The sequence below is a fragment of the Chrysochloris asiatica genome, unplaced genomic scaffold (genome assembly GCF_000296735.1).
Source record: "Chrysochloris asiatica unplaced genomic scaffold, ChrAsi1.0 scaffold00205, whole genome shotgun sequence".
Lineage (NCBI taxonomy): Eukaryota > Metazoa > Chordata > Mammalia > Afrosoricida > Chrysochloridae > Chrysochloris > Chrysochloris asiatica.
The window spans coordinates 1,880,413-1,905,541 of NW_006408723.1; the positions used below are offsets into that span (position 1 = coordinate 1,880,413).

Here is a 25,129-nt window from a genome sequence, read left to right on the forward strand (position 1 = left end):
CGAACATTGTTTCGTTCTGCTGTGCATGGAGTCGCTATGAGTCGGTTCCGACTCGATGGCACCTGACAACAACAACAACAACAACGTTGTTGTTAACTGCTGTCAAGTCATTCTGACTCATAGCAACCCTATATAGTGTTGTCAAGTAGCGGCTGATAAGCTTGTGGTTCAAAGCAACCTTGCAGTCTAGTGCATTAACCGGCACTTATATAGCTCACCAGGCCTCCCATGTCATGTATTGTTGCTAAGTATCTTCAAGTAGGTTCTGACTCATAGCGAATCTGTATAGGGTTTCCAAGGAGAGGATGGAGTATTTAAACTGCTGGCCTTGCAATTCAAACTGACCTACAGTCCAGCACATTATCCTGCAGCACCACACCAGGACTCCATATCATGTATGTTGTTGTTGTCATGTGCCATGGAGTCGGTTCTGACTCATAACAACCCTGTACAGGGTTTCTAAGGCTGTAAATCTTTACAGGAGCAGAAAGCCTCATCTTTCTCCCACGGAACAGCTGGTAGTTTCGAACTGCTGACTCTGAGGTTAGCAGCCTGATTCATAACCACAGAGCCCCTAAATTTGTTCCTATTTTCTTCATTAATGGTCTTTATAGTTTTAGGACTTTGGTTCATCATTAACTCATTTTTGTATATGATATGAGTCCTGTTTCATTTTTTTATGCAAATGGATATCCAGTTTTTATACCACCATTTGTTTAATAGACTATATCTTCCTCATTGAATGAATTTTGGACCTTTGTTAAAGATCATATGTCCACAAGTGGATGGATTTACTTCTAGGTTCTCAACATTGTTCCACTCATCTATATGTGTGTCTTGTACTAGTACCAAGCTGTTTTGACTACAGTGGCTATATAGAAAGGCAATGTGATATATTATCTAATGGCTCTTCTAGTCATTGTTGTTGTTAAGTGTTGTCAAGTCAGTCCCGACCCATAGCGACCCTGTATAGGGTTTCTGAGAAGCAGCTGGTGAGCTTGAACTGCCGACCTTTCAGTTCAAAGAGCTTCTTCTAGTCATAGTCTTTGTAATTTCCCACTAAATGACTTTTTCCTGATGGGCCTGGTTAAGAAAAGGTGGAGTAAGATGCTTATGGAATATATGATCCAATTGTGAGTGATTGTTGTTGTTGTTAGGTGCCATTGAGCCAGTTCTGACTCATAGTGATCCTGTATAGTATTTCCAAAGCTGTAAATCTTTACAGGAGCAGAAAGCCTCATCTTTCTCCCATGGGTCAACTGGTGGATTTGAACTGCCAACCAGCGGTTAGCAGTCCAGTGCTTATCCTATTGCTAACAGAGCTAACTGATTTGTCAATTTGTCATCTTGCTTAATATAAAATGAGCCATCTCAGAAGCAGAAGGGGAATCTCACTACTATCAAAGAAAAAGAAGCAGATGTAGAATACATCCTTTGGACCCCAAGATCCATGTGCATTGAACTTCCGTGACCCAGGAACAGAAAGCCATGACACTGGAGGAGTGGCAAGGGAAGGGAGCGGCAGCAGAACTAAGAACCAAAGCACTAGCCAGAGCTGTGTGCTTTCCAGCCCCCAGAGCAAGTAAAACTGAGTACCTTTGGGCAGGAGGCTCACCTGTAGAATGGGGTGCCTCCTGGCACTTAATTGAGTACCTAAGTTTTCTGACCCAGGGAGCTAGAGCTTAGTGTCTTTGGGCTGAGGCTTGTAATGGAGTGGAGTGCCATTTGGACATTATTCAGCCAACCGGAAAGAGTTTTTTAACATTGCCAAGAGGGTAGAGGTCAAGCCAAGGGGTCAGAAGACAGGGAGGCCTGCCTGCAGGCACTGCTGAAGAAAGGATGTCCTGACTGAAATAACTGTGCCCTGAGCATGTTCTGATCCTGCATTGTAACCTGTTAACTGCCCTAATAAACCCCATACCTATGAGTATGGTGTCTGAGTTCTTGTAGCCATTGCAAAGGATTATTGAAGCCAGCTGAGTAGAGTGCTGTGGGAGGCATGGTTAGTGTCATTTTTGTAGGTAGGTATTGAGTTCAGGAATTGTAAGGCCTCTATTTTATTTTTCTTTAGTAGTGCTTTCTTATCTGGATTCTCTTTCTTGTCAATGGTAGAATTCACTGGTTTTCTTCATGAAAAGGATATTTACAATGGATTAAACTTCTTTAATAGATAAAGGACTACTTAGGTTATCTTTTTCTTCTCGGGTGAACATGGGTAGTAGTATCTTTCAAAGAATTTTTCTATTTCAGCTGTGAAATTTAGTGACATAAAACTGCATAATATTTCCTTAATAACGTTTCATTATCTGTAGTGATATCCCTACTCTGATTCCAGATATTGGTAATTTAGTAAGTATTCTCTCTTTTCTTGGTCATTCTCAGTAGGAGTGGATCCATTTTAGTGATCTTTTTAAAAAACAGTCTTGATTTTAAAAATTTTCTTTATTTTTTTTCTGATTTTAATTCTATTTCCAATGCTCTTAAAATGAACTAAAGAACAATACCTGCCAAAGCAAACAAACGCTGCCACTGAGTCGACTGTGACTCAGAGCAACCCTATATAGTGTTTCCAGGGTTGGAAATCTTTACAGGAGCAGAAAACCTCAAACAAGGATAGCAGTGATTCTGAGTCAAGAAATAATTCAGTATATTCAGAGAATTTGAAGAACTTTTAGGAATGCCTTTTTTATATTGCTTGTGATAGTGCTTCTGGACTTCTGGTATGGCACTGAAGGATCAGCACTGGATTGTGAACCATAAGATCAGCAGTTCAAACCCACCTCAGAAACCCTATATGGGGTTGCTATGAGTTAGGACCGACTCAACGGCATTTCACGACAACAATAACAATAGTAGTGCTCCTAGTGTAATGCTGTAGGATAGGCTTCTAAACTGAAGGGTCAGCAGTTCAAACCTACTAGCTGCCCCTTAGAAGCTCTATACAGGGTCGATGTGAGTAGGTACCAGCTCATGGCACTTAACAACAACATGGTGGTGCTGTGGGTTAGGCACTGTACTGCTAACTGCAAGGTTGGAAGTTCATGCTCATAGAGAAAAATGAGGCTGTCTGCTCTGAAAAGATTTACAGTCTCAGAAACTCTAGATAGGGTTGCTATGAGTCACAATCAACTCCATGGCAATGGTTTGGCATTGGGCTTGTTTTATACACAAGATTTATAATGCTAGAAATTTATGCCTGAAAAAATTCTTAGCAAGAGAGAAAAATAGATAAAAAGACAAATAGGTGATGTTGTTGTTATTGTGTAGTGCCATCGAGTAGATTCCGACCCATGGCGACCCTATGTAGGGTTTGAAAGGAGCAGCTGGTGAGCTTGAACCACCGACCTTGCAGTTCAAACAACTTTGCAGTCTGGTGATAGTTAGGTAAATAGTTAGATTCTAAGTAATAGCAAAATATTGTGTCATATTTTAATAGGCAGTGTTTTTCATTTACTAGTGAGTATGAGTATTCCAGAACACTTAATTGTGCTCATGAGGAACCTGTACATAGATTAAGAGGCAGTTGTTCGAACAGAACAAGAGGACACAGAATGGTTTAAAATCAGGTAAGACGTGCCCAGGGTTGTATTCTTTCACCATACTTATTCAATCTGTGTGCTGAGCAAATAATCTGAGAAGTTGGATTGTATGAAGATTATTTAGCATCAGGATAAGAGGAGGACTCATTAACAATTGGTGATAGGCAGATGATACAACCATGCTTGCTGAAAGCAAAGAGGACTTAAAATACTTGCTGATAAAGATCAAAGACCACAAGCTTCTGAATGGGTTGCATCTCAATGTAAAGAAAACAAAAATCCTCATAACTGGACCAATAAACAACATTCTTAACAATGGAGAAAAGATTGAAGTTGTCAAAGACTTCATTTTGCTTGGATCAACCATCAACACTCATGGAAGCAGCAGTCAAGAAATCAATGTATTACATTAGGCAAATCTGCTGCACAAGACTTGTTTAAAGCGCTGAAGAACAAAGATGTCAGCTTGAGGACTAACGTGCACCTGATCCAAGCCATGGTATTTCCAATAGCCTCATATGCATGTGAAAGCTGGACAGTGAGTAAGGAAGACCATAGAAGAATTGATGCATCTGAGTTGTGGTGTTGGAGGAGAATATTGAAAGTGCTATGGGCTGCCAAAAGAACAAACAGATCTGTGTTTGAAGAAGTGTGGTCATGGTGCTCCTTGGAAGCCAGGTTGGCCTGACTTCATCTCTCATACTTTGGACATGTTGTCTGGAGGGACCAGTCAATGGAGAAGGATATCACGTTTGGTAAAGTGGAGGGTCAGAAAAAAAAGAGAAAAACCCAGCACTGGAGGAAATTCAGAGGTTTTGAGGCAGATTTGTGATTCATATATGTGGAACCATTATTTGAAACAAGGAGATTACCATTATGGAAAGGATATAATAAAAACAAAAATATTAAGATCAGCTAGCATGTCTTGAACTGTTCCATATACAGACATCATGGCATATACTTCTCAGATATTAATTCATTTACTTTTCAACCATATAAAGGAGGTACCATTGTGAATCTCATTTTAAAGTTGAGAGAATTTAAGTTAGTTGCACAAGTTCACATTGTAGGAAAGTTGTCTAGCTTGGAACTTAACTCCAAAACTTGCCATACTATTTATTCTGCCTCTCTGTCAAAAGCAAACAGATACTTATAGAATGACATATTTTAGGGATAAGTGAATTCAGAGAAAGGGACAGAAAAAGAGTAGTCGAAGAGGTACATTCTAACAGAAATGGGCTCCTGACTTGAGAATTATAAATATACACTATTCCAGATGGCTCTTAAGAAAAGTATGGGAATGAATGCCATGTATTCATTTTATGGATTCTATTTAAGCCATTCTAAGCCACCAAGCTGTCATGCTCTCTTTTTTTTTAATTTCTGGATGAGTGGGATCACTTGAAAATACATGGACTAGTTCTCAAAGCTGCAGTTTCAGAGACCCCATCTGCCAGTTTGTCATGCTGTGTAGGCTTGTGTGTGTCTATGGAAGCTATGCCATCAGTATTTTAAATACCAACAGGGTTACCCATCACGGGCATACTAGTGACCATAAAGATTGCACTGGATGGGCAAGTTTCCTGTTTCCTTCTGTTTTATATAACGTATCCTTGAGTTGAAGCCAACACCACAGCAAGTAACAATAGTCTTTATAGATAGTGACTGCAAATGTTTTGAAACTTCCACAAAAAAAAAAGGAAAGAAAGAAAGAACTCTAGAATAGTGATTCTCAAAGAGTGAAACTTGGACCAACAACAGCACTGGCATCTTCTGAGAACTTCTTAGAAATACCTAGACCTACTGAATCACGAGAATTGAGTCCAGCATTGTGTGTTGTAACAAGCCCTCCAGGTGATTTTGATAAATGCCAAAAATTGAGATAATCTATCTCTGTGTATAAAGTCTTTGGGGACTCTCTACCTCATCAGAGAGCCAATAGAACACAAATCATTCCTGCGAACTTCTATGACTGATCTGCTAGATTTCTTTATGGAATTCATGCTACAAATGAGTACAAATTAGGGTAAGAAGTTCTTTCCTCTTGGTGCTATATGGTATGTGAAAGATGAAGATTTTCTGATTCTTATTGCCATTTTGTCATTATTCAGCTATATGTAGCAAGTTTCCCTTGAGAACCAAGACACACAGAAAAACAAGTACCCAAGGTTATCCAGCCTGAGGCCTCTGAAGCAGAGTCCTCAAGGCAGGGCATCATAGTAATTAACAAGTTTCCTATTTTCCCAGTCTTGAAAGAGCGATATCCTTTTGCTACCAGAAAGTTCCACTAGGAGACAACCAGGTTACTGGGCTGCTAAATAAGTGAATTCATTAATTTAAAAATAAATCTTGAGACTTTGTATATGAGGCTCTGTAAAGCTCTTGATTTGTTCTGCTAAAACTCGCAGACCTGGTAAAGGAGAGTTCACTTTTTGTCTTCTCCGGCCTTTCTGTCAGCCTTAAACCCCTTCTCTGCACATTGACAGCATCTGACCATCTTTTGGTTGCTTGCCTTTCCTGCCAGGCCAAGATTCACCTGTAATTAGTTTTGCAAGCCTAGGACGGATCCTGTGATTGCTGTTTGCGATGTCCAATGGCTTCTAATACTCCTGAGAGGCAACTGTCACTGGGAAGATCTCCCATCCAGGCTCTCAGATGCACTTCTTAAGCTTGGAAGCTTTCATGTCTTTAGAAATGGCCCCATTGCTAGAAATAGCTCCCCATAGCTTGAACATGAGCTCCATGGCCATCTTGTAAGAAAATTATGATGACAAAGTCATCCTGACATAGATTGTTAACCAGAGTTTGGAATAAATGGAGAAAGGAAAGAAGGAGGATAATTTTTTCAGTTATGGGAAAAAGAAACTGTCAACCAGACTGGCTTATTCAGGTGTTGGATTAAAGCTGGTGCTCTGAATGAAACTTCTAGCCTCCTATAAACTGTGAGAGAATATATTTCTGTTTGTTAAAAATGCATTCACTTCTGGTATTTCTGTTATAGCAGCTCTAGATAACTATCTAACACATCACTATACAAAATCATTCTGTTGAACTATAGGATACTGCTGACATTTGATCTCTCTCATATACACACAAATGGCAAGTTAATTCTTTTCTCTCATTTTCTCACAACAGAAGGTAAACTTTTATTCAATGTTTCAGTCTCATTATCTGTAACAATAACTGATGATATGTGTTCAATAAACATTTGTTGAATGAATGCTTAGCACAATGCCTGGAATATAAGAAGTACTTGATTTAATACTAGTGTCACTACTACTATTTTGTTATATTAGCAATTAGCAAAGCAGGAACACCAAAATTACGAGAAATTTTTACTTAAGTGAAAAGCAATTCCACGTAACCTTCAGTAATTTCAGTTTGTTGCATCGGTCTAATTTTTCTTTCCAGTTACAAAAATACCCTGGGTGGAATTGGTTGATATTGATACGTAAAGATATCAAATAATAATTGATATTATTATAGTCAAAAATGTATAAAGAGCAGCCAATTTAAATTCATGATAGTAACCCTATTTGGTGGTGGTTACGTGCTGTGAAGTCAGTTCTGACTCATAGCGACCTGTACAGGGTTTCCGAGGCTATAAATCTTTACAGGAGCAGAAAGCCTCATCTTTCTCCCACAGAACAGCTGGTAGTTTCGAAGATTTACCAAATACCTACTATGTGCCAGGTGCAGTCCTAAGTACTTCAGAGTCATTTATAAACCTCTTGAAAATCCTGTAGTATGGCAGGCTATACCCTTATTCCAATGGACCCAACATAACCATGGTTAATGAAGTTGGTGACATGCTTTTCTCTGGTATGAGCAGTGCTGGGCTGGTACCTGACAATCCCTTTGCTAATTTATTAGGCTATGGAAACTCACTCCGTATAAATAAGGCCATGCTATCGTGAGGAGAGGAGTCCCTGAATGGTGCAGTTAAGCACTTGACTACAAACAGCAAGGTTGGTGGTTCAAATCCACCTAGAGGCACCTCAAAAGAAAGTCCTGGCAAACTATTCCTAAAAAATCACAGCCATTGAAAACCGAATGGAGTACAGTTCTACTCTAACATACATGGGGGTTGCTATGAGCCAGAATGTACTTAAAGACAACTAGTTTTATCATGAGTTGGGTATAGTATTCTTATCTTCCATACAGTAGTCCCAATAAACCTCATGCAAAGCCACCATCTGTCTGTCATTAGAGGCATGCATATTGCTATGCTGCTGCGCAGATTTCAGCAGAGCTTCCAGACTGTGACAGGCTAGGAAAAAAGACCTTGATGATCTACTTAATGAACATTAGCCATTGAAAACCCTATGGATACAACATAATATTGTCTGATACAGTGCTGGAAGATGAACTCCGTAAATGGGAAGGCTCAAGATATAGTGGCCACAACAATGTCCTATTGCCTAGTGGTTCTGGACTGCCAACCTGGGCTGCAGGTGCCCCTGGGACTTATAACATCCCACCCCTATATCTAGAATGGTCAGGCATACAGATGAAGAAAAACAGAGTATATAATGATTCTTGTTGTTATTGTTAAGTTCCACTGAGTCTGTTTTTACCCATAGTGACCCTGTATAGGGTTTCCGAGGAGCAGCTTGTAAGCTTGAACTGCCGACCTTTTGGTTCAAACCAACTTTGCAGTCCAGCACCCTAACCTACAGTACCACACCAGGACTCCAAAATGATTCTTGTTGTTAGGTGCCATCGAGTTAGTACTGACTCATAGCAACCCTGTGTACAACAGAATGAAACACTGCCCTGCCCTGGGCCAACCTCACAATTGCTGCTATGCTTGAGCCTACTAATGTGTTGTGGGTCTTCTTTTTCTCCTACCCTCCACTTTACCAAGCAAGATATCCTCCTCCAATGACTGGTCCCTCCTGACAATATGATGCTAGTTGGTGTTAAAAACCCGAGTAACAACAAAGAAGTGAGGCTGAAGGAATCAGCCCGTTTTATTTCCAGAGCCAGGATGCCTATGCATGCAAGCAAGCTGGTGTTTTCAAAAAGAATTCTAAACTGAGTAAACACTATGTCCCTCCCTGCCAGGCCTAACCCCACCAGAGGCACAGGGCTTCAAGAGACACAGCCCCGCAATATATCTTTAGAACAAGTAAATTTGGAAACAGCCAGAATGGCTAAAATAAAAAGCTAGCCACTCCTTCCAACTGTGGCTCTGTGCTATCCAAAGAGACAGAGGTGGGTGGGGACTGAAGGGGGGTTTTTCACACCCTATGCACTCCTTTCTGAGATTCATCCAGCCTTGGGGGATACTCTGACAGATTTGCTCCTTTTCCTGGCATGTTGATCTGAAATCAGCATTAGTGATGTTTATTTTATAGTGAATAAAAAAAGGCATTCTAGAATACATAATCAAGTAGTAGTCTAATTGTAAAGACCAGCTCTGGAGAACTAAGGATGTCCTTGAGCAAAAGTCAGCTAGGTTTTTTATACAAGTACACATCTTAACACAAGTACACATCTTAGTATTAACTTACACAAAAGGAGTTCTAGAATAGATAGCATAAAGGTTAACCACTTTTAGCTGCTAACTGAAAGGCTGGAGGTTCAGGTCCACTCAGAGACACCTCAGAAGAAAGACCTAATGATCTACTTCAGAAAAATCAACCACTGAAAGCACTGTGGATCTCAGTTCTATTCTGAAACACATGGGGTCTCCAGAAGTTGGAGTCAACTTGACAGCAACTAGTTGAGGGTTTTTGCTGTTTGTTTGTTTGTTTTTCAGAGTTACTTCCTCTGTGCATACAAAGTAAGAAGTCAATGGAACCAACCTATGCCCTTCATTCACATAAAGCAGCCACATCACACTCCTGTCACTTTAGGATGGTATATAGAGAGTTCATTTCATCTATTCTCATAGAAGAAATGATGACCACAAAAGCTAAGCAAAATATGTCTAGACAACCATTGTCTTGGGTATTCTAGTTACTCAACTGGGTGGGGTAGTGTAATTGAAACTTCATCTCATTCCTTGGATCTCCTCTTACCTCACTCTCTTCCTCTATGTTCATCTTCTCCACACATCTTCTTACAACCTGAGCCATGCTGTGAGGAGAGCTTCTAGAAACAACACAAAGATTTTGTAAGTAGATATAGTCATTTTTTAAATGGCACAATACAAATTGTTTCCATCACCAAATGTACTTGTTATTAAATGTCCATGCAACACAGAGATGTTTAAGACAAGATGATGAAAGGGTCACACTGAATGTAAAGTAAGTCGAGATGGTTCCTCCTATTAGACAGCAGTGCCCAGCATGCAGTTTGGCTGCTCCCTCTTCCAGGAAATCCCACTATATAAAGGCCCATGTAAGGTGGTCATGCACACAAAGGTCAATGCAGCCCAGATCATCATGAAGTACACATAGATATGTATGTTCAGGCACTCAACGGAGCTGAAGGAACAAGTGGTGAAAATTTTTACCTTGCACTTTTGTTTTTTGGAGAGCATTTACAGACTGTTGGAAGCTGGAAATGACCTGAGAACTGAGCTTTACCAGGCCTGTCCATTCACACTCTGAGAAGAGAGAGTGGACAGAGTTGTGAAGTCACACTGAGGTCCTGTCCAGCACGTACTCCTTCAGGTTGAAGATGAGCTGCTCCATGCACAGGACCAGTGAGAAGATGCCCCTAGCAAGTCAGGCAGGAATCCTCATGGATACCACGAACACAAAGTCAAGGTTCAGAAACATATGTGTCTGGAGAATGTGCTTTCTTCTTTATATGACTTTGGCTTGCCTGCTATTCTGTTCAAACTTTAAGTCCTGTAACCTCCATCTGCTGAGCACATTTAGACCAATACCATGTGATCCCACATGCACCTTCTAAGTCCCTCACATAAAAAATCAAATAGAAAAGATTCATCACACAGACTAGTTTATTGTTTATTCATGTATTCATATATACCTTACTTCATTATTTTAATAACTTAAGAAGACTATTACCAGCTTACAGTACCTTGTTGTTGTTAAATGCCATTGAGTCAATTCTGACACATAGCAACCCTGTATAGGGTTTCCAAAGAGCAACTGGTGAGTTTAAACTGCCAACCTTGTGGTTCAAACCAACCTTGTGGTCCAGTACTTATCCTATATACCAAGACTGCTACAGTACTTACAGTACCTCAACAAACATATACTAATGTCAGTAACAAAGCCTCCCAAGAACTAATCCAATTCACTGAATAAGAACAAAAAGAAAACACCTTCCTATAGGTTTTGATTGTGGTTTTCATACTAAAGAGATTCGGTGCATGCCCTTGGAGAAAAAAAAACACAATTCCTCACAATGATACGTATAAAATGAAGTTAAATACTTAAGTTCGTGAAAAGACTTTACCAAAAGAATAAAGAAGACAACCTGTAGACTGACCAAAATATCTACGGGAAGTTTTTATTTTATTGGGGTGGGGGGACAGCGAATGACATGATTGTAAGTATTGCTATCACACAACTTTTCCCAGTTTAATTTTTTACAAGTGCACAACTTATTGATAGCAATTACAGTAATTGGCTGTAATCAATAGTACTAATGGTGGTAGATTTCCATCATGTGATCTGAGTCCATTTCAAGAGTGAAAAAAGCATCAATCAACTCTTTAAAGCATGTAAGTCTTCAATGAGGAAGAAGAGTTATCTTTATAGTGCTTGAATTATAGCATTGACGTGTATACATTAACATAGCAACAAAATACTAAAATTGATTGCCCTCTAAACCTCAGTTTTTAGATGCTGGCTTGCTAGTAGAAGGATATACAATTGAATGATTTGAAAAAGATAAAAGACAATTGTATAATTGCTGAGATAACAGAAACTCATTGCCTACTGTAAATGATGCTCTTTCACAGACCCTATTCTTGAGAAAGAGAGGACGACCTCTAACGAGATGGATTGGCCAAGTGGCAACATCTATAGGCTCGAGTGTGGCAACAGTAGTGAAGTTGGCCCAGGATCAGGCAGTGTTTCGTTCTGCTGTGCATAAGGTCACTATGAGTCAGTACCAACTCAATGACACCTAACAACAACAACAACATTCCTTGATCTCCATTTCTTCTCTTCAAAATGACTTGAAATTGGCATTTCTCTAAAGATGCAAGCTCTACTCGGAACTATACTGCTATTGCTGCTACGTGCCATCTAGCCAGGTCCGACTCATAAAGACCTGGTAAATCACCTGTAAATCTTTAAAGGAGCAGCAAGCCTCATTTTTCTCCTGTGGAGCAACTGGTAGATTCAAATCGCTGACCTTATGATTAGCAGCCCAACATGTAACATAGTATACTACCAGGGTTCATTTGGAACTAGACTAGACTATGAAAATGTGTTTCCAAAAATGTTTAAATATAGAACTGACCTCAGGAAGTTAAGAGTGTAGTTCCTGGCAGGTGGACAGTATAGGTTATTGTTGTTACGTGCCGTGGAGTCGATTCCGACTCATATCGACCCAGCACAGAGTTTCCGAGGCTGTAAATCTTTATGGGAGCAGAAAGCCTCCTCTTTCTCCCGTGGAACAGCTGGTAGTTTCGAACTGCTGACCCTGAGGTTAGCAGCCTGATTCATAACCACTACGCTACCAGAGCTCCTTACAAACATGATCAAAATCACATACAATGTAAACAATGGGTCTGCTTACTAAGTTACCTATGGGTTGGTGGTGGTTGTATGCTGTCAAATCAGTTATAGGGTTTCCAAGACTATAAATCTTTACAGGAACAGAAAGCCTCATCTTTCTCCAACGGAGTGACTGGTAGATTCAAATTTCTCTTAATCCACTATACTACCCAGGTTCCTTTACTAAATTACCTATCACCATTAATATTTCTACTCCCAGTTTGATACATATTCTTTTCTATGTATAGTATTCGAAATTCTACTCCGACATTCGATATTTTCATTTTAAAATGCAAGCAACACAGTTCTGCATAATTTAAAGTACCAATCCTGTATTATAGCTTTGTACATTAAAAAAAAAGACAAATACTCAGGTATCTTCATCTGCCTGTAATCTGACTCTTAAAAAATCTTCCAGGAGCATGGTGGGGTCTTTCAAGAACACATGTCAAGAAGCATGTGTAATAAACATGGATGAATAAGAGATGTTGACTACAATGAGGTCCTGATCTACTATTACCAGCCAATCACTAGCAATCCATGAGCTAGTTTCTCGTTCAGGAAATGTATAGGCTAGTAACATCTGATAATCATTCCTTTTAGAAGTAAAATCACAGGAAGAGGGCTTACCTGGTAATCTGTGTTCTTGTACTGAAGTCAAGAGATCTCATTGAGCGTAGAACTTCAATGCACCCCAAGTACTGCAAAGGAAAAATGTAAATTATGAGTCCAGAAAGAGATAAGAAAAGATAGTTCATAAATTAAGCAAGGGATTTATAGAAGTCATTCACACTTCTTAAATTATCTTTTAACTCCATATTCTATTATGAGACTCTGTTCTGTTTCAATAAAAGCAATGATTCGTACCCATAAAAAAAAACTGTCCTTAGTGCTTATAAAGGCACTATACTTTCTAAAGCCCATTTGTACTTTATTATATTTAGGATTATGTTCTTTAGTAGTGCACATAGTAAATGCAGAACTCTTAAATGTATAATCCAGTGACTGCTTAAACATGTATCTGCCATGTTAACCACTCCCAGGACCCTACATCATATACCAAGTCCTTCACAATGCTTCCAGATGTTTATAATTTTTTTAAAGAAAGAAAAACACTATATGAACTACAATCTCACCAGAACTAAAGTTCTTTTTATCTAATAAATATATTTGTGTTTCTATAAGTAAGCTATGCATTACCCCCTCCCCCAAAGGGACTCCTAGTGTGGTGCTGTAGGATCAGCACTGGACTGTGAACACAAGGTCATCAGTTCAAAACTACCAGCTATTCCTTGGAAAGCCAATACAGGATCACTATGGCACTTAACCACAACAACAAACCCCCATTTTAATTTTTCAGAAAACTCTCTTCAGCATTATTTAACCTAAACTTTCAGAAATTCTAATTTATACTTCTACATTTGTAGCTAAATTTTGATCAGATCCACACAGGAAAATGTATATTTGTGGTAAATTTATAGACATAATTAAATTATAGACGAAGAATTAAAATAGTAGCGCTATACTATTTGCACTCCAAAGCCCTGGAGAAGTTTAAAGATACAGCTATTTTACATCAATGTTTTTAAATTTAGACTTAGCAAGAAGAAATCTCATGATGTGGCAGAGAAAAAATTGCATTTAAATTATTCAGAAATGTTGAATTTTAGACTCAGCCTATCATACGTTGTCATTGTACGAGTCTAAAAGCAGAGGCATTTGCTGTGTGTGAACAGAGACGCCTAACAGCAAAGCTGAACTCTATCTTAAGTGTTGGCATAAGTTAGGATCCATGTTGGATTTTATAACTGTTCAGACAGTAACTTTTCTAACCTTTGTGCTGACATAAACCCTAAGCCATGAAGGAAACCCTTTCCTACTCTGTGGCCTGGCAGATACAGAATGCTATAAGCTATTCACAGGGGTTCCTTCCTCTATGCTCAGCAGATGCATGATGCAATACAGCCTGTGCCCCAATAGTCAGGACACACAGCATTACCGATAACTCATTTATGCAATGGATACCCAGGAACAAACATGCTTGGGAAAACAGTTTCAATAACGGGCTCCCAGACAAACCTGTCCTGCCATTTGTCCTCTGGCCATCCTGTCATTAACTAAAAAGCACCTACACTTGTAATTACGTACCTTCAACCAATCATGTAATCCACCAGCCCCGCTAAGCCTCTGCTCTCAGATATCCCACCTTCAGCTTCCATGACTGCTTTTTAGCCAATCAAGGTTTTGTAGCCTTGGTTCCTGCTCTGTCTGTGTAAGTATGCCAGCCTTTCTTGTCCAGAGGAGCAGCCATTTTCACTCGGTAATTTGGAGGTTTACCAGATCAACACCATCTCCGGACTTTCTATAAATCTTTAAAGTTTTACTCTTACAGAGTGTGAGTCTTCACTCTAGGAATTCATGTAACTTTAAACAAAACTTTAAACTTCTCTGAGCCTGTTTCTACACCAATAAAATGTAAATACTACTCAAACCACCAACGCTGCAGTTATGTAGATACACACAGTGTTGTGTGAATACCAACACTACTATTACAAGTTGTATGAAGACTACCACTACCATCATAGAATTATATGAATACCATTATCAGTAACATCAATGAATAATGTGAACAGCACAACAACCAGCATTTCAGAATTATAAAAAAATCACAAACAACAGCATTGCTAAATTATGGGAATACCACTACTAACACCACAGTCATGTTAATACTGCAGCCAATATTGCAGTTATGGAATATCTTAGTCCCCAAAGACACAGAATTATGCAAATTCAAGCAGCAACATCATAGAGTTGTGAGAATACCACAACCATGTTCATAGAAGTAAATAAGGTCCACCACCACTACCATCAAAGTACTATGTGGATGCCACCACCAACTCTGTAGAAAAGTTATGTGAAAATTACAACCATGCTTACAGAAATATATGATAGCACAAACAATGTCCAGCGCTATATGGATATAAAGAATGCTGATGCAGAGTCATGTGATTAGAGTCATATGATTATAACCAACATCATCACTGTGTTATGTGAATAGAGTCAAGGACTTATGTGTAAACAACTGTTGAGTACCATAACAGGGTTCAGTGAACACCAGAGATATGTGAATACCACTTCTCAGTGGCACAAGAATGCCACCAGCATCATCATAAAGTTATATAATTACCACAACCAACTTCAGAGATTTATGAGAATACCATGACTATCATCTCAGAGCACACGGCCACCACTACCATCATTTTTGTTGTTGTTGTTGTTAAGTGCCATCAAGTCAATTCTGACCCATAGTGACCCTGTATAGGGTTTCCAAGGAGCAGCTGGTGAGCTTGAATCACTGACTTTGCAATTGAAATGACTTTGCAGTCTGATGCATTAGCCCGCACGCCACACCAGGACTCCACTACCATCATTAGTATGTGAATATTGTCCAATTAAAGAGACAGTCCTGGTGTGGTGCTGAAGGATAAGCACTTGACTTCAAGGTCAGTTTGAACCACAAGGTAGACAGTTCAAAGTCACCAGCCACTCCTCTGAAACTATACAGGGTCGGTATAGGTCAGAACCAACTCAAAAGCATTTAACAACAACAAAGAAGCAGTTATGTGGATTGCATATCCAACACTGCAGTTACATGAATTTGACCATGATCACCATTGCACAGAAAGGTAAATATCACAAACAAGGCTTCAGAGTTATGTTAATATGATTAGGATTAAGCCCACAGAGCTATTTAAATATCACCAAAACGTGTGGCACTGTGCTGGACTGCAAAGTCGTTTGAATTGCAAGGTGAGTGATTCAAGCTCACCAGTCACTCCTTGGAAACCCTATACAGGGTCGCTATGGGTCAGAATCAACTCGACAGCACTCAACAACAACAAAAACAAACATCAGAGAATTATGCGTCCTATATCCTCTGTTGGAGAGATATCTGAATGTTACCCCATTATGACATATGTTACAGGGTTCTGTGACTAACACCAACAACAACGAAGAGCATGTGAATATTGCCACCACCAATGCTGCAGTTCTGTAGATAGCACCAGCAACATCATTACAGTTAAGTGAATACCACATCCACTGTTGTACTTATGTAAATACTACAGCCAGTGACCGTCACAGTTATTTGAATACCACCACAACTACTGTTGTCAATTTTTGTAATACCATCGCCACTGTCACACATTCATTTTAATACTTTCACCAATGTTACCAAATGATGTATATATCTCAGATAATATTGCATAATTATATGAATACCATAACCAGCACTGCATAGTTATGCATACATAATCATGACTGCATTTGCAGAATTACATGAATGTCATGTCCACCTTCTTTCTAAGAGTTGTGTGGATGCTATCATCACCTTTGAAGAGTCCTGGTATGGTACTGGACTGCTAACCACAAGATTGGTGGTTCAAACCCACCAGCTGCTCCTTGGAATCCTCATACAGGGTCCCTACGAGTCAGAACCTACTCAATGGCATTCACAAGAACAGTACCACATTTGAAGAGTTATGTGAAATCCCTGTTAGCCTTGCAGGGTTATAGAGTTACTAACAGCTCAGCTTCTCAGTGGGTGGTGCTTCCCTCACTGGCCTAGAGTTTTGGGAATACAAAGCACAACATCACTGATTTATGGGAACATCCCTGCCAACATTATAGTTACATGAATACCACCACCACTCATGACCAATGTTATACAGTATGGTCAGTATGACCACAATGATCATCGCAAGGTTATGCAAATGTCACCACAACATATTGATTGGAGAATTATGGAAATACCATGAGCCATGCCAGCAGAGTATGGGATACCAGCACCACGGCCATGAGAGAATCATGGTAAGACCTCCACTTCCCTACTAGAGCTGCTCTAAGGCTAACAGATAATGCACTAGTGAACATCCTTTGTAAGTCATTCTAATGGTGATAAATAGGAAAAATGAAGTAGGCATTAAATGGAAAAATGCTTAAAGAGAAAAGGAAGGGGGCAAAAATGGAAGAAAAAAACTGGAAAGGCTGAAAAACATATGTGCAATGATCCTGAATCGGGTATCAGAAAAACCCAATAGGGTGGCACAGTGGTAGATTTCTCACCTTCCTTGTGAAGACTCAGGTTTGACTGCCTGTCAATGCACTTCATCACAGCCACCACTCATCTATCTGTCAGTGAAGGTTTGTTGTTGCTATGGTGCTGACCAGGTTTCAACAAAGGTTCCATTCTAAGACATATGAGGGAGAAAGGCCTGGTGATCTACTTAAGAAAATCAGTCAATGAAAATTCTACAGATCACAACAGTCTGATCTGCCACTAAGCCTGGGAGGACGTGGGGCCAGACAATGTGTTTTGTTCTTTCTGATGTGCATGGGATCACCATGAGTCCAGGAGTCAACACGGTAACAGCTAATGACAAAAGCAGGCCAGTGCTTATCCTACAGAACCAGACAATATTCCCATATGTATGTATATATGGTTGATATTCCATGTATGCAATTTATTTGTTTCCCTATTAATATATATTTTGGTTATGCCCCATTATTTTTGCCCCCACAAACAGCCATGTAATAAAACCCCTTAAGCATACACCTTGGAGCCCATTATGACACAGTAAACCCTGAACTGCTAACCACAAGGTCGGTGATTCAAACCTACCAGCTGCTCCTCAGAAACCCTATACAGTGTCACTATAAGTCAAAACCAACTTGATGACACTTAACAACAACCGTATCAACAGCATATATATCTTAATTATTGGGAAATTGTTTTATTTCTTTAAAACTCTACACATTTGCCAATTCAATATTTTCCATGTGTACAATTTAGTTATGTCAATTACATTAATCATATTGTATAACTATAACCCATAATTGTTGCTGAATTTCCCATAACCATAAACAACACTATTTCCTGAACAATTACTTCCTCTTTTCCCCTTCTTCCCGCTCCTGAGAACCACTAATAGAATTTGGTCTCCATACACTTGCCTCTTCTAGTTATTTCATATAACTGAGAACAGACAGTGTCTCTGTCCTTTGGTAATTGACTTATTTCAGGGAGCATAAAGTTTTTAAGGTCCATCTATGTTTTATCATGTATCAAGAATGAAGGAACTAATCTTTGACAGACGTTACTACTAGATTATACTCCTAAGAGTCTATAGCAATTTGTCCTTTACTAACAATGAAGAGGAATCCTGGTGTGGTGCTGTGGGTTAATGCACGGGACTGCAAAGTCAGTTCAAACTGCAAGGTTAGTGGTTCAAGCTCACCTGCCACTCCTCGGAAACTCTATATGGGGTCACTATGGGTTGGAAACAACTCAATGGCACTTAACAACCACAATGAAGAGCAAGTGTTTTCTCTCCCTGTAATATCAATGTTTTTTTGATAATGCTAACACTAATGTAACAAAAATTATTACTGACTTTAATTAAATATGTCTATCATTTTCTACATGACTTCTGAATGTCCTGTCTTGCTTGAGAAGCTTATCCTGTCTCCAAATTCTTGAATCTTTGATTTTATGTTAACAATATCTATTTACCCATTGGTTTATTATATATCTATCTATTTAAATTTTTAATTCAATTTTCATTTAGTGCTTTAATCTATTTGGGATTTATTTTTCTCTATAGGGTCTGGTATAAGTTATAATATTTAACCTCCAGGTAGTCTATTATTTATATTAGCATACTTATTCAATAAGGAGCTCTGGTAGTGTAGTGGTTATGAATTGGTCTGCTAACCTCAAGGTCGGCAGTTCGAAACTACTAGCAGTTTCCGCGGGAGAAAGATGAGGCTTTCTGCTCCTGTGAAGATTTTCAGTCCTGGAAACCCTGCGCAGGGTCCCTGTGACTCAGAACTGATTCCATGGTACTTAACAACAACAACTTATTAAATAATTTATCTGTTTTATTTTCCTGAAATGATATGCCAATTTTGTGGTATATTGAATTCTTATTTCTGTATGGACTTCTTCCTAAACTTCATTCTGTTGCATTTTACTTATCAATTTCTGGATAATCTTATATATGCATAACGGGGCTTCCAAAAGTTCGTGGAAAAATAATTAAATCTTTCCATGAAATCTGAAGTCCTTCATATATTTTTCCTTAAGGACTTTAAAATCTTTTTTTTTTTTTTTTGCCCCAAGTTTCTATACCCCTCAAAACTGTTTGTCCTCAAGGTAGAGTTTCCTATTACTTTGAGAAGAGCTGATATTATTGTTTTTTTGTTTAACTGTGGCCACCACTGAGAATGAGAGTTTGCTTTGTCCATTCCAGATCTAGTTCTTGCTAGCAGAGAGAAAATCTATTGCTTTGGGGTATATACAGAAAATTAAGACAATGGCCTCCAGAGTGAAATATACACAGCAGAAGAATCACTATGAAAGCTAGATCTCTAGCCCAGAAGCCTCCCATAGAGAAGTTCAAAGAACCAAAAAAAAAGAATGGAATATAAAGTCTTGGAGAATTGATCCAGAAGTTTCTACATCTGCCTCATAGGAATTCCAGAAAAAAAGAGGGGAAGAATGTTAAAACTGGATAGAGTAAAATGTTAATTGTTTGAGAAAGGCAGGAATGTGCATGTCTTCTGGGCTTTGAGAAGAAATGAGAATAAGGGTCTGCATGTGGCAGCTTAGTTTCAGGACAAAAGGATCAAGACAGAGACATTCTAATGCATCCAGTGAGGGAGAAAGCACAGGTTACTTACAAAGGAAAGAGACTTGGATAACTTTTGTATTCTATTTCAGTACCAAATAAACCAGTTGCTATCAAATCGACCCTTAGTCATGGTGACACACATGTCAGGGTGAGCTGTGCTCCTTAGTGGTTTCATTGACTGATTTTCCCAAAGTAGAAAACCACGTCTTTCTCTCATGACACCTTTGTTGTTGTTTTTAAGTGCTGTTGAGTCCATTCCAACTCACAGCAACCCTGTACAGGGTTTCCAAGGTTTCAAATCTTTGCAGGAATAGAAAGCCTCATCTATCCCCGCAGGAGCAGCTGGCAGGGTCCAGCTGTGGACCTTGTGGTTCGCAGTGCAGTGTTTAATTATGTATGCCTTTACATTGACTCAAACCTCCGTTGGCAGCTGAGTAATGTATTACCAGTTTATATTACCCAAAGACTCCCAACAGCAAATAAACGAAGACAAATAATGTCTTTAAAAGTCTGAAGAAGAGAAGTATTGAGCCAAGAATTTCATATTCACCCAAACCAGCATTCAAGTGGGAGGGCAAAGTAAGGACTCAGAAAGTTAACCACCCACAATTGCTCACTGAAAGAATCCTTTCTGAGAAACATTAAGTACAAAAAAGAGGAGGATGGAAGCTAAAAGATACAATGATAAGAATCAATAAAACTTACATCTGTATGCTTTAATAAGTTTTTAAATACAAATCATACACTTCATTTCATTTCAACAATTACAGTTCCCTCCACTTACCATCAGCTAACAGTATTTACCTCTACTCACTTTAACTCTTGCTCTCCTCCCTGTGTCCTCCCCCACCTTCATCTTTCCTCTGCCAGCCTTCCTTTTGCTGTATTTTGCCTTCCCCATCACCCAAGTAAACACGTGTCTACCTTCTAACCAGTGAATAACTCTCTTTTCTCCTTCACCCCTGGTAACCATCATAGACTGTTTCTTTTAGTATGAAAACCTTGTTTTGACTTTCTACAATAGTGGTCTCATCTAATATTTGTCCTTTTGTGATTGACTAATTTCACTCAGTATAACGTTCTCCAGGTTCATCCATGTTATGAAGTGTTTCACAGATTTATCATTATTCTTCAACATTGGGTAGTAGTATCCCATTGTGTGTATGCTATATGTACCAAAGTTTTTTTTAACCATTCTTCTGTTAATGGGCATTTAGGTTTCTCAATCTTTTTCCTCTTGTGAATAGTGCTAAAATGAATGTGGAAGTACATAATGTATTTGTGGCTTAACTCCTATATTGTAAGGTTATATATCAAGTACAGGTACTGCTGGGTCATACGACACTTCTATTTCCAATTTCTGAGAAGGCGACACACTGTTTTCACAGTGGCTGCACCATTTTATAGTCCCACCAGCAATGTAGAAGGGTCCAGTCTCCCAACACCCTCCCCAACAACATTTGTTGTTTTCTAGTTTTCTGAATTTTGCTTTTAATTCTGAAGTTAGATGATACTTCATTGTTGTTTTGATTTGTGAGCATTTCCTCATATGTTTGTCAGCTGCCTGAATGTCCTCTTTGATGAAGTGTCTGTTCATGTCATCTATCCATTTTTAATTGAATTTTCTGCTCTCTTCTTGCTTTGGTGTTGGTGTCTTCTATATTTTAGAACATAGACCATTGTTTCATTGCCAAAAAAAGTTTTCCAGACTCTGTTTCTCTTCTTATTCTAGTGATGAAATCTTTCAACGCACATAAGTCTCTAATTTTTAGGAGGTCCCAGTCACCTATGTTGTCTTCTGTTATTTGTGTGTTTCCAGTTACATTTGATAGTGTATCTATACCATGTATCAGATCCCGTAAGTTTGTCCCTATTTTCATATTGGTGATTTTTATAGTTCTAGGTTTTACATTTAAGGAGTTCTAGTGTGGTGCTGCAAGATAAACACCAGACCTCAAGGTCAGTTTGAACCAATGACAAAGTCGGTAGTTCAAACCCACCAGCCACTACTCAGAAACCATATACAAAGCTACTATGAGTTATAACAGACTCAACGGCGCTTAACAACAACAACAGGTTTTACATTTAGTTCTTTAATCCACATTGAGTTTGGTTTTGCGTATGGTAGTCTTGTTTCATTCTTTTGCAAATGGATTTCCAGTTTTGCCAGAACCATTTGTTGAAGATATTATCTCTTCCTCATTTAATAAGTTTTGGCCCTTTGTCAAAGATCAATTGAGCAGTGGTGATGGATTTACTTCTGGGTTCTCAAATATGTTCCATTGATCTATGTGTCTTTCATTTTACCATTACTAGGTTGTTTCAAATACTGTGTCTGTGTAGCAGGTTTTGTGATCAAGAAGTGAGAGACTGCCTACTTTGTTCTGCATTTGTTGTTGTCATTGTTGTTGGTAAGTGTCATTGAGTCAGTTGCAACTCACAGCAACTCTATACAGAGTTTCCAAGAAGTGGCTGGTGAATTTGAACCACCAAACTTATGGTTCAAAACAACTTTGCAGTCCAGTGCATTATCCCACAGAGCCACACCAGACTCCCTCTTTTTCAGAAGTGCTTTGCTTCTCCGGGGTCACTTTTCTTTCCATATAAAATTGTTATTGGTGTTAAATGCCATCCAGTCAGTTCTAACCCATAGCAACTCTGTATAGGGTTTCCAAGGAGCAGCTATTGGGTCTGAATTGCTAACCTTATGGTTTGAAGTCCAGTGCTGATCATACAGCACCACACCAGGAGTCACATAAAGTTAGTGATTTTAGTTTTTCCATCCCTTTAAAGAATGATATTTAAACAATCAGAAAGAAACTTGACAAAGACACAGAGGAACTAAACAACACAATCTGCCAACTGGATCTCATAGATATGTACAGAGCATTCAACCCAACAACAGCACAATACACATCCTTTTCCAGTGCACATGGAACATTCTCCAGAATAGATCATATGTTAGGCCACAAAACAAGCCACCATAAATTTACAAACATCAAAATACTACAAAGAATCTTCTCAGATCACAATGCCATAAAACTAGAAATCAACAATAGGAAGACCAAGGAAATAAAGTCAAATATATGGAAACTGAATAACACCCTGCTGAAAAGCAACTGGGTAGTAGAAGAAATAAAATGCAAATTCAGAAAGTTCCTAGAAACAAATGAGAATGAAAACACAACATACCATAGTTTTTGGGACACGGCAAAAGCAATTTGAAAGGGCAGTTCATTGCAATAAATGCACACATCAAAAAAGAAGAACCAAAATCAACACATTAATACAACATCTCCAACAACTAGAAGCAAACCAACAAAAAATACCTACAATCAACAGAAGAGAGAAAACAATAAAGATTAGAGCAAAAATAAATGAGATAGAAAACAGAAAAACTATAGATAGAATCAACAGGACAAGAAGCTAGTTCTTTGAAAGAAATAATAAAATCAACACACCACAGGCAAATATAACAAAATAAAAGAGGGAGAAGACACAAATAACACACATAAGAAATCACCTGGGTGATGCCACAACAGAGCAAACAGAAATAAAATGGATAATAACAAAATATTATGAAGAGTTATACTCCAATAAATTTGAAAACCTAGAGGAGACTGATACATTTTTAGAAAAGCACAACCTACCTAAACTTACACAAAGAGAATTAGAAAACTTAAACAGACCTATAACAAAGGAAGAAAATGACCAGGTAATCAAAAAACTCCCAAACAAAAAAAGTCCAGGTCCAGATGGTTTTACTCGTGAGTTTTACCAAATATTCAGGAAAGAGCTGTCACCAATTCTACTCAAATTATTCCAGAATATAGAAAAGGATGGAAACCTTCCTAATACATTCTATGAAGCAAGCATACCCTCATACCAAAACCAAGGAAGGAGAACACTAAGAAGGAAAATTATAGACCAATATCTCTCATGAACATAGATGCAAAAATTTTCAACAAAATCCTAGCCAACAGAATTCAGCAACACATCAAAAAGATAATACATCATGATCAAGTGGGATTCATATCAGGGATGCAAGGATGGTTCAACATCAGAAAAATAATCAGTGTAATCCAATACATAAATAAGAAAAAGGAAACGAACCACATGATCATATCAATTGATGCAGAAAAGGCATTTGACAAAATCCAACATCCATTCCTGATAAAAAACACTCAACAAAGTACGGATTGAATGGAAATTCCTAGACATAATTTAGAGAATATATACAAAACCATCAGCTAACTTCAGAGAAACTGAGAGTCTTCCCCTTTTGAACAGGTACCAGACAAGGATGCCTTTTATCACCACTCCTATTCAATATTGTTTTGGAAGTGTTAGCCAGAGCTATAAGGCAAGATAGGAAAATTAAAGGCATCCAAACTGGCAAAGAGGAAGTAAAACTCTATTTGCAGATGATATGATCCTGTACATAGAAAACCCCAAAAACTCAGCAAAAAAACTACTGCAACTCATTGGAAGATTGAGCAAAGTGGCATGGTACAAGATCAACATATAAAAATCAATTGGATTCCTCTACACTAATAATGACAACACTGAAAAGGAAATTAGGAAGGTAATACCATTTACAATGGCCACCCAAAGGATGAAATATTTAGGAATAAATGTAAGTAGAGAAACAAAGGACCTATACAAAGAAAACTATAGAATACTACTACAAGAAACCAAAAGAGACTTTCAAAAATGGAAGATTATACCATGCTCCTGGATACGAAGAACTAACATTGTGAAAATGTCAATACTACATAAAGCAATCTGCAAATACAATGCAATCCCAATCCAGATTCCAACGACATTCATTAGAGAGATGGAAAAAACATTACGAACTTTATATGGAAATGAAAGAGATCCAGAATAAGCAAAGCACTGCTTAAGAAGAAAAACAAAGTTGGAAGCCTCTCACTCCTTGATTTCAAAATTTACAACATGGCTACAGTGGTCAAAACAGCCTGGTACTGACGGGAAGATGGCGGATCGGGTGGAAGTACAGTGACAAGCTCTGCCAGGAACAACACAGAATACAGGAAAAAGAAGGCTCAGGGGATGGTCCCAGAACTCTGAACCACTTATAAAGGAGTATTTAGAAGGTTGGAAGACTTGCAACTGGGGAGTTTGTGGCAGAAGAAAGAAATCCATTTCTTCCTGGTTTGGAAAACTCAGCTGCTCAAGAGCCGCCATTTTGTGTGGGGCTAAGCGGGGAAAGGATCAGAGCAGCCACGGA

At 38.7% G+C, this 25,129-nt stretch overlaps 1 protein-coding gene across 1 annotated transcript in view; it reads right to left on the bottom strand.

Annotated features, from left to right (window-relative positions):
- Nucleotides 1-25,129, bottom strand: part of SHC3 (SHC (Src homology 2 domain containing) transforming protein 3) — a 460,599-nt gene that overhangs the window by 332,929 nt on the left and 102,541 nt on the right. The window contains exon 2 of the mRNA XM_006872582.1: nt 12,818-12,888. Coding sequence (XP_006872644.1) covers nt 12,818-12,888 — 71 coding nt within the window. The remainder of the gene's footprint in view (nt 1-12,817; nt 12,889-25,129) is intronic.